At 33.2% G+C, this 17,476-nt stretch overlaps 1 protein-coding gene across 1 annotated transcript in view; it reads right to left on the bottom strand.

Annotated features, from left to right (window-relative positions):
* PELI2 (pellino E3 ubiquitin protein ligase family member 2) overlaps positions 1 to 17,476 on the bottom strand; it is a 118,619-nt gene that overhangs the window by 13,019 nt on the left and 88,124 nt on the right. The window contains exon 3 of the mRNA XM_051977722.1: positions 2,942 to 3,043. Coding sequence (XP_051833682.1) covers positions 2,942 to 3,043 — 102 coding nt within the window. The remainder of the gene's footprint in view (positions 1 to 2,941; positions 3,044 to 17,476) is intronic.

Genomic DNA, 17,476 nt, shown 5'->3' with positions numbered 1-17,476 from the left:
GCATTAAGAAAAAGTATGTTCTTTTGGGTAGATAAAATGTTAATCATTATTGCCCCTCCCACCTTAAGTAGATTTCCGCCCCTGTAAAGAATACATATGAATACAGCAAATAATTTAAAGTGATCTTGCTTGGCAGTTACTTAACTATGGGGACAGCAACATCAGGGAGTTGATACATCACTTAATGCTGAAGCTCTTATTTGAGGTAAGTGATAAATATAACATTCTCAAAAGTGTTGTCTTTCAGAATGGCTCTTCAACAATACATTCTCAGACAAAACATAATTTTGAAGGATTTGCAAATCTTAATGATATACCTAATTTGGTAAAAAAAAAAAAAAAAAAAAATTTACCAAATCCATTTCATTCTATGTGATTCAATACATGACAATATTATAATTTAAAACTATTAAATAATATTTAAATAGTTTCTTGCATCCTAGTCAGGATGCTATTGTGCTTGTGTTTGTCCAAACAGACCACTCTATTCCAGCTACAGTCAGACAAGGATTCTTAGCTCTTGGCAAATATCCCTATTCTTCTTATTAACAGCTGACAGAAAAGCCCTTACACTATCTACAAATAGTTGAAACTAAAGTTCTTCTTTAAACATCTTTCTTGGTTGTATTCAGAAAACTCTTGCTCCATTTATGCCATCTGCCCCAGATATCCAGATTTATTATGGGGAGAAGTTTCTTCAAAATAGGGACTTGTTCTTGGCCCACAGCTTTAATGTTGCTATTATTTGTTCTTCATTCCCAAAAATGACTGTGACATCAGGGAGATAATTCCATGACATGCAAGTGAACTGGATTTAAGTGAGGGAGAGTAGGGCAAAGCCAATTGCCTCACTTTTCCCTCCAGAGCCATCTGGGTCCAATGGCCAGATATTGATCAGGATGACTAGAGATGGCCCTGGATGCAGTGGGAGTCCTTGGCCTTTTTAAGCTAAGGTCTTAAACAGGCCTCAGTTTGACTGAGGCTCTCAGTGATTAAGACTAGTTAAGAAATGAAGCAGAAAATGACCTTTATAACAGCCTTTATAACATATTTGCCAAACAAAGGGATATATGTAACCATTATATTATTACCATTTCATGACAGATATGCACAAGAAGATCAAACAGAAGCTAACATAATATGGGGTATCTCCTAAAGAAATCTGAGTTAGGTAATAAAATATCTAATTGATTCTATGCACCAGGAAGAAAATAGTGCTTGATTTCTATTCAGAGGACATGGGTCCCAGTCTGAGTCTGACACTACTGACATTCTGACTTCAGGCAAGTTACTTCAGCTATGGGAACCTCTGTGGTTTCAAGTATAAATAAGCAGGCTGGCTCCAATGATGCTAATGTGAAATTATACTACTATATCTGCCTTAGATAGCAATATGTACTTTAAATGTAAAGTTATTGCCTCAAATGACAAGCGCTTACTTCTCTAGCACCCTAAACTGACTAACCTTAAACTCAGAATGACACAATTCAAGTTAGAAATGGAAATTGTAATTACTTAATTACTTAACATCTATTCCATAACTGTTTTTACCTGCCATTAACAATGTTTATTATTACAAGGCATAATGATTTAGACTTAGTAGTAAAAACTACTAATTTTAATATTATTAGAAAATAATTCCTTAAAACAAAAGTGATAACTAACAGAAAACAAATTAAGGAAGATAAAATATGGCATGTTTTGATCTGGAAAGATTAGAAATAAAGGCATTTTTATAAAGGACTTTGAAAAGGTAAACTTACAAGTCAGATTCAAGGATGATCTTATTTATAAATCACTGTGGAATTGTGTGGGTTAGTATTAGAGGATAACCAAAATTCCATCAAATCCTTCAGCATTTGTAAAGAGGAGAACAAAAAAGAAAATAATTTGCGACTACACCAGATAACAAAATATAGACTACCTTATGTCAGAGATGATAAATGAGGCATTTAATGAGTATTTCTACCTGAATAGTATAGAGATAAAAATTTATTAAAGGAAAATATTACCATTATAACAACCTAAATAATTTTTATTTAACCTGCTATATGATTATTTATATTAACTTAAAAGTTCTTTTTAAAAGAATATGCTGAGAATGATTATATATTGTTGTCCTCTTTATTGTAAAAGAGTAAAAGAATTTATCTATATATTTAGAAAGATGACTTAAAATTTATAATTATGCATTAGCCAATATCTAAAAACATCCAAAAGAAAAACAAGATCATTTTGAAGTTGTGAAAAGACAATGTCAATTGTAAATGAAGTTATTTAGTAAATTATTTAATTTTCTTGTTTCTTTTTCTTTTCTTGTTTTAATTGAAAGGGACATTTTAAAAAGTTTATACTGTATAAAGAATATTAAAGTAAATTCTTTGACAGAACTTGTTTTCCAATTCTTACTGTCAGTTACTGTAGTTAAGTACTTTGTTGCTATAAAAAAAATCTAGGACAGCCAATCATAAGAAAAGTACTCAAATCAAAGCAGTTATTCTTCCCCAAAAGATATAAATCTTAAATTTTAGAAAGTAGGCCTAGATCTTTTAGTCATGTGATTTTTGTTAGAGAAGGGACAGGTGATATCTCTATCACCTGATACATGATGGGGTCTGGAGGTAGGGTCTATGAAAGAAACAGGATGAGAGAAGACAGATAATTTTCCAATTTTATCTTGTCATGCCATTATAGAATGGCTTCATTTTTGTTTTGAGATAAATCTATATTTAAAGTGAAGGACAAAATTATTTCAAACCCCAAATATTTTGATAACATGAATTATTTTTTGGATTACCTATGACTACCTATACCTTATATATGAGATTGACTTCAACTTAAAATTCAGATTCCACATCAAAAGGGAGAAGTGCTGAGAAAACAAACAGGTATTTAAAATGCTCAAAAACATAAAAATGTCCATTTTCAAAAATTAAGTTACCTGGAACATATCAGTATCATCATCATGTGTATATTCCACCACTACTGTTTGATTTCTTGACAAAGTATAAGAGATACTGTGTTGACCTTTACAACTGATCACCTAAGTGAAAACAAAATTTTAAAAAATTAATTTCAATTTCAATATGTTTACATTATAAAAGCATTAAATAATGCTTACATTAATCACCACATATTTGTTGCCATGCCTAGTATGTAATGTGCTGTGAGTTACATAAAGAGAATTATAAAACACAAGGCTCTGAATGAGAAGGAATTCAGAAGTGGATTTGTATGAACTAATGGGGAGTGAATCGAGAGAAAAATTTACACAAAGAGACCCCAGAACTCTGGTGAATGTAGTGTTCATGTGTGACTCAGGAAGACTGACGCTAAAGTAGAGTTTAGCAGAAGTTCTTCAAAGGTGGTCCATGGATCAACTTGTCAAGGAGTCTGCTAGGACAAAACTGTTTTTATAATAATACCAAGATGTAATATTAAAATTCTCCTCCCTTTTCCAACTGTGTATTTGTATGTGATAGGTTTCTTTATATACTGCAAACTAAAACATATCCCAAATGTAGAAACAGATGAGAATTCATTAAGAGTCTATTAAGCCAGACATTAAAAAGATTTATAAAATATGTAGAACAATGCCATTTGTCTCACTAATTCTTTTTATTTTGAAAAATATAGTTGTTTCTAATAAAATGTCATGAGTACCCAAAGTAGTTTTTATTATTGGTAAATTGTTATTTTATTACTGATAAATATCACCTCTTTTTAAAAAGCTCTTAGGATTCTCAATTTTTACGAACAGAAAGGACTCCTGAAATCAAAAGGTTTACCAAGAGTTTATTGGAATAAGGCACACATTGTCATGCACAGTCAGTATATTGACTTTTCTGCCTGACTATGCAAATAAATCTTCCATATGGAAGATTTTATCATCTATTGAGAATTCTTCATCCATTGCACTCTGATGAATGTCCTTTGTGAGAGCAGTAGATACCTTTCATGAGTACTTCTTCCTATTTACTGCCTTACATGATATTTATAATCAGAGTGTTAAAAAAAAAAAAAGTTATTTCTGTTGGTACATCTTAGAAGACATCTTGTACGATTTTAACAAATGAATGGTAAATATTTTGGTGAGAAAGAGTCTAAGAAGATGGCATTTTGTTCTATAAAATTAAATGTCTTAAATTATCAACAAACTAGTGGCATCTTATATTTCCTTCAACTTTTGACCAACTGTTAAGACTGCCAAAAATTCTTATTTCCTTCTCATACCCTTCATCACAGATGCCCTTGATATATGTGCAAATCATCTTCATAAATATTTTGTAGAGAAAGAAAAGCAAGCATATGGGATGATGGCTATTGCCTGAGATACAGTCTGGTGCTGTGGGAAAAGCATTTTTTTTTCTTTTTTGCTGAGGCAATCAGGATTAAGTGATTTGCCCAGGGTCACCCAGCTAGGAGATGTTAAGTGTCTGACACTAGATCTGAACTCAGGTCTTCCTGACTTCAGGGCTGGTGCTCTATCCACTGTGGCACCTGGCAGCCCCGAAAAGCATTCCAAATTGTTGCAGCTCTGCTCCTTACTTGCTACCTCTGTGATCCTGGGGAGGTCATTTTGCCTCCTGGCACATCTGATCTGGTTCACCTGGTTCTAATCTTCTTATTTCCTTTGTTTTCTAATTTCCTCTCTTTTCTTCCTTCTCAGCACATTAAGAACCACTTTGTTATCTTTTGATACTAATAAATACAATAGTTTATTATAGTAACTAGCAGATTTTAGATTGTTTTAGGATCTGGTTAGATTTTTGAGATTAATTTTATAGCTACAACCAAAAAAAAAAAAAAACCCTCAAAAATGATTTGGGCAGATCAATAGGCCAACTCTGAATGGATACATTAAGGGATATGTATATGCTCTATTAGAAAGACAACAAAAAACTATATGTTTTGACTATCAATAAATTTGTTTATAAATGTATGAGTAAAAACTAGACATAGGGTGCCCCAAAAGTTTTAGTGCATTTGTAAGCAGCTTTGATAATTGCACTAAGATTATGGGGCACTCTATATAACTTTTGGCCTCCAATCGGTGGTGAATATTGGATTTCAAGTGAAAAGATCTCAGTCTAAACTAGTAACTTTGGGGAAATTATTTAAAACTCTTGGCACCTTGCTTCTTCATTGATAAAATGAGGGAGAGGTTAGACTACATTTTCTTTTAGTTATCTTCTATCTCTAATCATCTGGAAAACTCAAATTTTTAACTTATTTACTATGAACATGAAAAATGTTAAATTTTTTTCATCAAAAAACAAACTTTCAGCCAGGTCTACATGAGAAAATTAAAACGTATAGTGTATGTAGTCCACTCATTTTTACATCTAGGAAAAGATAGGAGCTTTAAAGATTTCAAATACTACAGAATTAGAAGTAACTATCCTTTCTCCATTACGTAATTTAGCTTTATAATCTTACATTAAAACTATAACTATCTATATAAGCATAGGGTTGATTGAATCAAAAGATCAAAGTCCTAAACCTTCATGGAACTTACTTTCTCCTCGAAAATATACTTATAAACAGACAAGTAAATACAGGATAATCTGAAAAAAAGAACACTAACTACTATGAAGGGAAAAGAAAGGTTTCAAGTAGGAGACACCAACTTAAGTAAAACTGTGTTTGAAGCCATATTAGACTTAGGTTCAGGACTATAATTAAGTGAGAGTACTTACAGACCACCTAAGGAGCAAAGTTTATTAACATTAAGAGAGAAAAATTATTCAGGAAGGAGACAGAACTGATTCAGCTGGCCAGAGTTTCCTTCTAGCATCTGCCATAGTAAGAACCCAAGACACATTCTTTTTAAACTTCAGATAACAAAAAAGCAATATCAGTGTTTAAGTTTTTGACTCTTGGGCCAATTAAGATTTATTTGTTTGTTTGTGGAATTTTTGCAAGGTAATTAGAATTATGTGACTTGCCCAGACTCCTCTTGACTTCAGGGCCAGTGCTCTTTCCACAGTGCCATTTAGCTATTACCCCCCCCCCCCAATTAAATTTTGAGAGTGGTTTCAAAACATTTTAAAGAAAAAACAAACTAATATATACTGTTCCTATGACACAGAGGTTAAGTATTTTAAGAAGAGAAGATGAATAAGAGGCAAATTGCTCTTTGGGAACAGTATATAAAAAGGCATATATATGGAGTTGGAATGTCAAGTTTAGGAAATGACAGGGAGGCCACTTGAGAACACAAGGGGAATAGTATAATAGGCATATCTGAAGGTAAAGTGGAGCCAGACTATGAAGAAATTTAAACTCCAATTTGAGAGTTCTGTATTTTGTTACAAACCCTATAAGAGGGAGTCATGAAACTTATTGGGCAATAGAGTATAAAAGGCCAGAAGAGTCTTGAGTTTTCTTTTCTCTCTCTCTTTTTTTTAACTGTCCCAGTTTTTTAATTTATTTTTTAAATAGTATTTTATTTTTCCAATTACATGTCAATATTCAACATTCATTTTTGTAAAACTTTCTGTTCTGACATTTTCCTCCCTTCCTCCCTCTTGTTATGAAAGAAAAATCAGAACAAAAGAGAAAAGTCATGGGAAAAAAAAGCAAACAAACAAAAAAGGCAAAAATACTATGCTTCAATCCACATTCAGTCTCCTTAACTCTTTCTCTGGATGCAGATGGCACTTCCCAACTCAAGCATATTGGAATTGTCTTGGATAACTACATTGCCAAGAAGAGTTGAGTGAGTCCATCATAGTTGATCATCACATAATCTTGTTACCATGTAACTTTCCAGGTTCTGATCAGTTCACTCAGCATCAGTTCATAGAAGTGTTTCCAGACCATTCTGAAATTTTTTGTTGAGTTTTTTTTTAATAGAAAAATAATATTCCCTCACTTTCATATAGCACAACTTATTCAGTCATTCCTCAACTTCCAGTTCCTCTCCTAGATAAAAAGGGCCGCTACAAACATTTTTGCACATGTAGGTCCTTTTTCCTCTTTTATGACCTCTTTGGGATACAGACCCAGTAGAGATACTGCTTTGTGTTTTATGCACAGTTTGATAGCCTTTTCCGGCATAGCTTTAAATTATTGTCCCAAATGGCTGAATCAGGTCACAACTCCACTAAAAATGCATTAGTATCCCAGTTTTGCCACACCTCCTCCAACATTTATCATTATTTTTTCTTGTCATCTTAGCCAATCTGATAAGTGTGACATAGTACCTCAAAGCTGCTTTAATTTGCATTTCTCTAATCAATAGTGGTTTAGAGCATTCTTCTTATGACTAAATGGCTTTAATTTTTTCATCTGAATATTGTTTATAGACGTTGCCTACTAATAGGGGAATGACGTGTCTTCTAAGTAATCTGATTCAGTTTTCTATAGATTTTAGAAATGAAGTCATTATCAGACACATTAGCTGTAAAAATTGTTTCCTAGCTTTCTGCTTCTCTTCTAATCTAGACTACATTGGTATTGTTTATGCAAAATCTTTTTAATTTAATGTAATAAAAATTATTCATTTTTCATTCCGTAATGACCTCTAGTTCTTCTTTGTCATAAATTCCTCCCTTTTCCAAAGATTTGGTAAGTAAACCATGTTTGTTTTCCTAATTTGTTTATAGAATCACTCTTTATATCTAAATTATGAACCCATTTTAACCTTAAGGTAAGTGATCTATGCTTATTTCCTACCATATTATTTTCCAGTTTTACCAGCAATTTTTGTCAAAAATTATCACAGCAGCTACAATGTGAGTTTAATCAAGTAGTAGATTATTATAGTCGCTATTTTGTTTTGTGTACCTAGCCTAGTCTATTGATCCATCATTCTGTTTCTTAGCCAGTACCACAAAGGTTTTGCTGACTGCTAGTTATTATAGTTTTAGGTCTGCTACAATCTTCCTTTGCATTTTTTTCATTAATTTCTCTGATACTCTTGACCTTGTGTTCTTACAGTTGAGTTTTCTTATTATTTTTTCTAATCCTACAAAATAATTTTTTGACAGTTTGGCATAACACTGAAGTAGATTAATTTAGGTAGAATTGTCACTTTTATTATATTAACTTGTCCTACCCATGAGCAACTGATATTTTCCAATTATTCAGATGTGACTTTATTTATTCAAAAAATATTTTATAATTATTTTTTAAAAGTTCCTGAGTTTTTCTAAGTCCCTAATCTCACCTCTGGGCAGATTTACTTGATGATTTCTTGAAAGATGTTGTCAGGCTCTTTTTTTTGGATCCTGGCTTTCATGTAATCCAGTAATTCTTAAATTATCTCTCTTAGTTCTATTTTCCGGTTGGTTTGTTTTTTTTAATGAGGTTATTTCACATTTTCTTCAGTTTTTTTTCATTTTTTAGAAAATTTGCTTGATTGATTCTTGATGTCTCATTAAGTCATTCACTTCCATTTTTCCAAATCTAATTTTTAATGAATTATTTCTTCTCTAGCTTTTTTTTTAAACCTCTTTTTCTATTTGGCCAATTCTACTTTTAAAAGAGTGGTTTTGTGAGTGGATTTTTTTTTTTCCATTTGCTAATTCTATTTTTTAAGGAATTTTTTTTTCAGTCAATTTTTATGATTCCTTTTCTAAGCTATTGACTTTTTATTCACAATTCTCCTACACAGCTCTCATTTCTTTTTCCTGTTTTTCTTCTATTTCTCTTACTTGATTTTAAAAATTCTTTTTAGGATCTTCTAAGAGAACCATTTAAGTTTGAGACCAATTCAATTGGCTTTCAAATTCAATTATTTTTTCGATGAGATATTTCTTATTTCTCTTCTAATTTTAAATTTTTAACTTTATTATTACTTAATGTTTTATGGAATCCTTCCACTTGATCAATTCTTATTTCTAAAGAATTATTTTCTTTACAGAGCTAGGAAAAATAATAACAAAATTTATCTGGAAGAACAAAACATCAAGAATTTCAAGAGAATTAATGAAAAAAAATTGCAAATGAAGTTGGCCTAGCTGTATCAGATCTAAAACTATATTTTAAAGATGTCATCAAAACCATTTGGTATGGGCTAAGAAATAGAATAGCTGACCAATGGAACAGGTTAGGTTCACAAGACAATAGTCAATGACCCTAATAATCTAGCATATGAGAAACCTTAGGACCCCAGATTCTGGAATAAGAACTTACTATTTGACAAAAATTGCTGGGAAAATTAGAAAATAGTGTGGCAGAAACTATGTTTTTATTCACACGTAACACCTCAACTCTACCACTTGGATCTGTGGAGAAAGAAGGAATTTATGGACAAAGAAGAGCTAGAGTACATTATGAAATGCAAAATGGATGATTTTGATTATATTAAGTTAAAAAGGTTTTGTACACATCTTTATCAGACAAGATTAGAAGGGAAATAAACCGGAAAAAAAAATTTACATTCAAGGATTCTGATAAAGGCCTCATTTTTAAAGTATATAGGGAATTGACTCAAATTTATAAGAATATAAGTCATTCTCCAATTGATAAATGGTCAAAGATATGAACAGACAATTTTCAAATGAAAAAATTAAAACTATTTCTAGTCATATAAAAAAATGCTCTAAATCACTTTTGATTAGAGAAATGCAAATTCAGGCAAGTCTGTGATACCATTTCACACCTCTCAGATTGGTTAAGATGATAGGAAAAGATAATGATAAATGTTGGAGGGGATGTGGGAAACTGGGACATTAATATATAGTTTTTTTCCCTTTATTTTTTCAAATAGCTTTTTATTTATAAGTTATATGCATGGGTAATTTTACAGCATTGACAATTGACAAACCTTTTGTTCCAATTTTTCCCCTCCTTCCCCTCATCCCCTCCCCTAGATGGCAGGTTGACCAATACATGTTAAATATGTTAAAGTATAAATTAAATATAAGTATACATGTCCTAACAGTTATTTTGCTGTACAAAAAGAATCGGACTTTGAAATAGGATACTATTAACCTGTGAAGGAAATCAAAAATGCAGGCAGACAAAAATATAGGGATTGAGAATTCTATGTAATGGTTCATAGTCATTTCCCAGAGTTCTTTCACTGGGTGTAGCTGGTTCAGTTCATTATTGCTCTATTGGAATTGATTTGGTTCATCTCATTGCTGGAGATGGCCACATCCATCAGAATTGATCATCATATAGTATTGTTGTTGAAGTATATAATGATCTCCTGGTTCTGCTCATTTCACTTAGCATCAGTTTATGTAAGTCTCTCCAGCCCTTTCTGAAATCTGGTCTTTTTTTAAATTTTATTTTATAGATTTTATTTTATTTTATAATAACTTTATATTGACAGAATCCATGCCAGGGTAATTTATTTACAACATTATCCCTTGCACTCGCTTCTGTTCCGATTTTTCCCCTCCCTCCCTCCACCCCCTCCTCCAGATGGCAAGCAGTCCTATATATGTTAGATATGTTGCAGTATATCCTAGATACAATATATGTTTGCAGAACCAAACAGTTCTCTTGTTGCACAGGGAGAATTGGATTCAGAAGGTAAAAATAACCCGGGAAGAAAAACAAAAATGCAAATAGTTCACATTCATTTCCCAGTGTTCTTTCTTTGGATGTAGCTGCTTCTGTCCATCATTTATCAATTGAAACTGAGTTGGTCTCTTTGTCAAAGAAATCCACTTCCATCAGAATACATCCTTATACAATATAGTATTGTTGTTGAAGTATATAATGATCTCCTGGTTCTGCTCATTTCACTTAGTATCAGTTCATGTAAATCTCTTCAAGCCTCTCTGTATTCATCCTGTTGGTCATTTCTTACCGAACAATAATATTCCATAATATTCATATACCACAATTTATTGAACTATTCTCCAACTGATGGGCATCCTCTCAGTTTCCAGTTTCTGGCCACTACAAACAGGGCTGCCACAAACAATCTTGCACATACAGGTCCCTTTCCCTTTTTAAATATTTCTTTGGGATATAAGCCCAGAAGTAACACTGCTGGATCAAAGGGTACGCAAGTTTGATAATTTTTTTGAGCATAATTCCAAATCCTCTCTAGAATGGCTGGATATATTCACAATTCCACCAATAATGTATTAGTGTCCTTGTTTTCCCACATCCCCTCCAACATTCTGCATTATCTTTCCCTGTCATTCTAGCCAACATTAATATATTGTTGATGGAGTTGTGAACTGATCCAACCATTCTGGAGAGCAATTCAGAACTATACCCAAAGAATTACCAAATTGTATATACCTATTTGATTCAGCATTGGTTCTACTAGGCCTGTATCCCAAACAGATCATAAAAAGGGGAAAAGAAATCACATATGCAAAAATATTTGTAGCAGTCCTTGTTGTAGTGGCAAAGACCTGGAAACTGAGTGGATGCCCATCAGTTGGAGAATGGTTGAATAAGTTATGGTATATGAATGTTATGGAATATTATTATTCTACAAGATATAATCAGCAGGAAGATTTCAGAAAGGCCTGGAAAGATTTACATGAACTGATATTAAATGAAGTGAGCAGAACCAAGAGAACACTGTACACACCACAAGATTATGTGATAATCAATTCTGATGCATGTGGCCTCTTTTCAACCATGAGATGGTTCAGGCCATTTCCAGTAGATTTGTGATGGAGAAAGCCATTTGCCTCCAGAAAAAGGACTGTGGGGACAGAATATGGATGACAAAATGGTATTTTCAGCATTTTTGTTATTTGCTTGTTTTTTTTTTTTTTTGTTTGTTTTCTTTCTCTCTTTTTTCCCCTATTTAATCTGATTTTTCTTATGCAATATGATAGTTATGGAAACAAGTAAATAATTGTATATGTTAATTACATGCTAGCTAGGAAAAGAGATGGAGTGGAAAGCTAGGGAGAAAAAATTTGGAACACAAGGTTTTGCAAGGGTGAATGGTGAAAACTATCTTTGCATATATTTTGAAAATAAAAAGCTATTATTAAAAAAGAATTTTCTTCAGTGAGTTTTTCTACATCTTTTTAATAATTGGCTTATTCTGATTTTTAAGGAATCATTTTTTTCATTTTTTATGCCTTTTCCCTAAGATAGATGTTAATTCTTTTTCATAGGTTTCTTGCATTCATTTGCTTTCATTCCTCCCGCCAAGTCTTTCTTCTAGTGCTCTTATTTGTTTTTGTTTTTTAAATTTTTGCTCTCTTTTAAAAGCTCTTCCTTTAATTTTTCTAGGAATTCTTGCTAAATTTGTGTTCAATTTGCTTTTTTTTTTTGATTCTTTGAAGATTTTTCAAATTATCTTCTGAGTTTGTGCCTTATGGTTTCTAGTCACCATATGGGCAGATTACTTTTTAAAATGATTATTTGTTTGCTCATTTTTCCAGGCTACTTCTTGACTTTGTATTAACTGTTTAACTGGGGAGGGGAGGAGGGAGGAAAGGAGATGGGATGGTTGTGCCAAACTTAGGCTTTTGTGTCCTGCTGTTTTTATAACTGAGTGTAGAAGCCTTTAAGGTTTTGATATTTCCAAGGTAATGTAACCTAGGGAAATGTGTGGTCAGTGCTTTCTCCTGGACTGTGTTCTGGTCCTTACTCATGGAGGGCTCTTGTTCCCTTGTGACTACAAGTGCTTTTCCCTTCTTTGGAATTACTCAGAACTGGGAATAAGCAATGGATTGCCAAATGACAACTGGTTATATGCACAAGAATCCCCTTAATCTCTTTGTGACAAGTGTTTGATCCATTTACTATCTCTTGTGCCAAGTTCTCCTTTCTATTGCTGATATGTCCACTTCTACCGTTGCCACCAACATTTCCAAGAGCTACAGCTGGCAACCGTGCTTTTGGCCGGTTCTCTTTCAGTGTCCACAGACCTCTCTTTCTGTCTTCCCAAGCTGTTTTGATGTACTGTTTAAAATTATTTGGGAGCAGCTAGCTGGCATAGTGGATAAAGCACCATCCCTGAAGTCAGGAAGACCTGAATTCAAATTTGAGCTCAGCCATTTAACATTTCCTAGCTGCATGACTCTGGGCAAATCACTTAAGCCCAATTGCCTCAGCAAAAATAAACAAATAAATGGAAAATTATTTGGAGAGCAATGTTGGGAGAGCTTAGAAAAAATTCTTTCCATCCTTTACCATCTTGGCTCCATCTCTGTTATTCAACGATTGAGACTCAGTGACCATGATTTATGCTTGTTCTAACTTCAGTGCCATTATATGGCGGATTGCTAAGCAAATTATAGTACATATATAGAATATTATTTAAGGAATGAAGCATTTATCAACTATTATGTACAAAGCAATGTGCTGAACACAGAGATAGAAATAGGAAAAAAAAAGTTCCTACTCTCAAGAAGCTTACATTTTAATGGGAAAGAAAAAAGTATGGAAGCTTTCATCAGTAAATCAGATGGAAAAATCCTATGATCCTTAGGGCTTAAGTGGCAATGTAGATTTTAACACTGCTTTTATAACATTATTTTCTAGCAATTTCTAGCAATCTAAGTTTCTAATGCTGAACCATTCACCAGTGCCAAGGACTTTGGTGGCAAGAACTTTCTTTTCTGGGTCTTCCATAGTTGTAATTGTGCAATTGCAGTAGCATTCATCTGGCTGTGCCTCCCCTAGGGTCCCAGGTTGAGGGCTGAGGATACTGGTCTACAAACATTATTATTTTAAAATTATCTCTCCTACATCTATTTTCCAGGTCAGTTGTTTTTCCAATGAGATACTTCACATTGTTTTCTACTTTTTCATTCTTTGGATTTTGTTTTATTGTATTTTGATTTCTCATCAAGTCATTAGTTTCCATTTGCTCAGTTCTAATGTTTAAAGAATTATTTTTCTCAATGAGTTTCTGTAGCTCCTTTACCATTTGGCCAATTTTGCTTTTTAAGGTATTCTTCCTCATTAGCTTTTTGTATTTTTTTTTTGTACCACTTTCAATTCTTCTCCCCTTTTCTTCTATCTCTATTACTTGATTTTCAAAATCCATTTTGACCTCTTCCATGGCCTGAAGCCAATTTTAATTTTTCTAGGAAGCTTTGCATATAGGAGCTTTGCCTTTGTTATTATCTTTTGAGTGTGTTGATTTTCTTTGTCACCACAGTAACTTACTATGATCAGAATCTTTTCCCTGTTGTTTGCTCATTTTTCCAGCCTATTACTTGGTTTTTAATTCTTTGTTAAAATAGGGCTTTGTTTCAGGGTGAAGGATTCAATGCTCCAAGCTTCAGGGGTTTTGTACAATTGTTTTCAGAGACCCTTCTGGGAATCTGTACTGTGAGCCAGAACTGCAATGTGGGTCTAAATATGGGCAAAGCATCAGAATACTGCCTCAGTGCCAGTAAAGAAGCCTCTGCAATCTCTCTCTGACCAGCTGTTTGGCTCCCCTACCCGTGGGCCGAAAACTCTGGAACATGGTCAAGGTCACTGTCACTGCCATGGTCATTTTTGCTGCTGTGGTCGACTGGTGCTACTAAAGATCTGCTGCTACTGCTGCTTATTCAATAGCTCTCAAAGCCCAACCCTCATTTGCTGGAGGTCCTCTGACACCAAACCTTTCCTGCAGAGCTATCCTTGGTGTCTGGAGATCACTGCCAGTGTCACAGATCAGAAGCCCCCTGCAGCTTCCTGCTGCTGACATGGCCTACACTGTAATTACACTCCAGATACACCCTGACATAACAAATATTTTCTGCCAACTTTCCAAGCCACGTACAGCTGGAAAATTATTTCACTCTTGTCATTTTGTGGGTTCTGATGCTCTCTTACAGACATTACTGAAAGGCATTTGGAGGGGCTTGGGAGAAGAGCTTGGGAGCTGCCTTCACTGCACCATCTTGGGTCTGCTTTCTCCAAAGGACTTATGAAAAATGCTCTACATCTTAAGAGAAAGAAATGATGGAGTCTAAATGCAGATCAAAATATACTATTATTTACTTCCTTTATTTTGTGGGTGCATGTGTTTGGCCTGTGTTTTCTTTCAGAACATAACATGGAGATATATTTTACATGACCAGACGTACATATAATTGGGGGAGGAGGGAGTTTAAATGTAAAAAACCAAATTATTAAATCAGTGGCCTTACAAATAACCTATAGCAAGGATAGAATTAAGTCTATGTTTAGCCTATTTCTTTTTAGATAATATCTCCTTTCCCCTCTTTTTGAAACTCAGTGAAATAAACAGGAAACAGGGTTAAAAGACTTAAATTAGTGAAATGTGGTGTTGAATAGCTTACCTAAGATTATATTAGAGATCTGACAACTTTCTTATATCTTTCTTTTTGTTGTTGTTGAGGCAACTGTGATTAAGTGACTTGCCCAGGGTCACACAGCAAGGAAGTGTTAAGTGTCTAAGGCCAGATCTGACACTTCAGGGCTGGTGCTCTACCCACTGTGCCACTTACTTGCCCCTGACAACTTTCTTAGTAAATAACCTTAAGATATGATTCTCCCTACCAGAAAAAAAATCTAATAAAAATGATAGTTTTCAGTAGAGTAAAAATATAGAATTTGTTTTAAATTTAAGCAAGGTAGGAAATATAAGAATTTTCCAAAAGTATTTTTAGTAATATAAACACACAAAGAAAACTTTTTCCTAAACTATTTAACATACAAAAAATTACTGGCTTCACTGATAACATATAGAGTATATAATATATAAGAATTCAGCAATGAGATGTGCAGTAGAAGAGAAAGTATAGACTTTGAATCTTTAAAAACATCATAAGGAAACAAATGGAAAACTAAGTAAAGAAGAGATAAGTTATGGCAAAAATAAGATATAAGAAATTTCAGGATTTCTATTGGTTTTATTTTGTGTAATAAAAACTACTTTAAATATAAACACCTTAAATTTGTAACCATCATAAAACAGAAACAGCACTTTAGATGACCAAAGACGTAGATTATTAGAAATAAAAACACTGTACATATAGATATCATGTATGTAAATGTGGTTAACTGAATTCAAGAGTAAAGTTATTAGAGCACATAAAACCCATCAAGATAGTGAAGTCAAACTGAGGATAAAAACCTTTTAATGGGTTTTCAAAACATAAGCCATTTAATTTGAGGATGAAAAAGGAATACAATTTCCTGAGATAAATATCTTCCAAGCCTTAATTCAGTCTATAATTTTAGGTGATTATCATTAGACATAGGAAGAAAAACATTATCTTGTACACCCTTTTTAATAGCAAAATGACAAAAGGCTAACTTAACCTGCACTTTAATATAATTTTGATCAAGGTTACCACAGAGACCTTAGATACCAAACAGCAATACAGAGAATCACTACTGTTTCTGTTCTGAGAGTTGTTTCTAATTGGGTCACCTTGTTGCAAAATACCTTGGTAAATGAGGTGTAACACTTTAGGATTCAACCTTCTGTAAAAAGAAGCAACTTTTGAACAGTTACTGCATTTCCTGATGGAGCACATTTGAATAAAAGCTATCTATGATTTACCTACTTCCATTTTTGTTGGCATAAATGTTATAATTTATGATGCAACATAAGTATTTTCATATCTTTATTTGTCTCAAAGAAGTAAAACAACTACATTAACCTTTTAACTTGACTATATTTTGCTTAGTTCCAATAGTAGTCCCCAAAGTAAGATGAAATATCTGAGAAAAAGCTATGTTTGTGAATATGCTAAGATATTTAAAGAATAATTATCAAAAGGCATTGCCTATGTGTGGTTGTAAAGGGTACCAGGCATTCTCCTAAGTCTTGGGTTCCACAGAACTAAACAAGCCTATTATCAACAATTAAAAATCCAAGGTTTATGTGGAGCCCTTAGTCATATAGAAGCAGGGACTGGGGATATATATAGTAGTACTATAAAAGGATATTGTTCTTTAGAAACATACTATCCATTTATGTTCCAAAATAAACAATAAAAATCAATCAATCATGATATATAGATATATTAGATAAACATAGATATATTAAGAGTCTACTCTTATATACAAGGCACTGTTAGGTGCCAGGACTACAAAGACAAAGAATGAAACAATCTTCTGCTCAAAAGGTTATACTCTAATAAAGAACACTACAAGGACATATTTAGGTATATGCAAAATAAATATAAAGACAATAAGTATAAATGAATATAAAGTAAATAAACAAGGGGTTACTTGGGTGAGATAGCATCAGCAGTTGGGAGATTTTATGCGAAAAAAGGTACTTAAGTTTGTACCCTACAGGAAGAAAGGGATTCTATGTGACAGAGAATGACATCAGTCATGAGGGATAGCCAGATAGTTCAAAGACATAGAAATGGGATATTAAGTATGGCATGTGATTGGCTGTATCATAAATGCAAGAAGCAGAGCAATATCCAACGAATAGATCTGGAGGTTCTTGCCACTATGGTTTCTTGAACAAAAGAAGGAAGGGATGCACTAGGAGAAAGGGGAAGGAAATGATACAGTGGGGAAAATTATCTCATATAAAAGAGGTATGCATGGTAGATTTTATAGTGGAGGGATAATGAGAGGGGTGAATGCTTTAATTGCACTTTCA

This window comes from Antechinus flavipes, chromosome 2 (genome assembly GCF_016432865.1).
Source record: "Antechinus flavipes isolate AdamAnt ecotype Samford, QLD, Australia chromosome 2, AdamAnt_v2, whole genome shotgun sequence".
Lineage (NCBI taxonomy): Eukaryota > Metazoa > Chordata > Mammalia > Dasyuromorphia > Dasyuridae > Antechinus > Antechinus flavipes.
The sequence above is the reverse complement of the archived record's forward strand: the minus strand, read 5'-3'. Positions and strand labels throughout refer to the sequence as shown.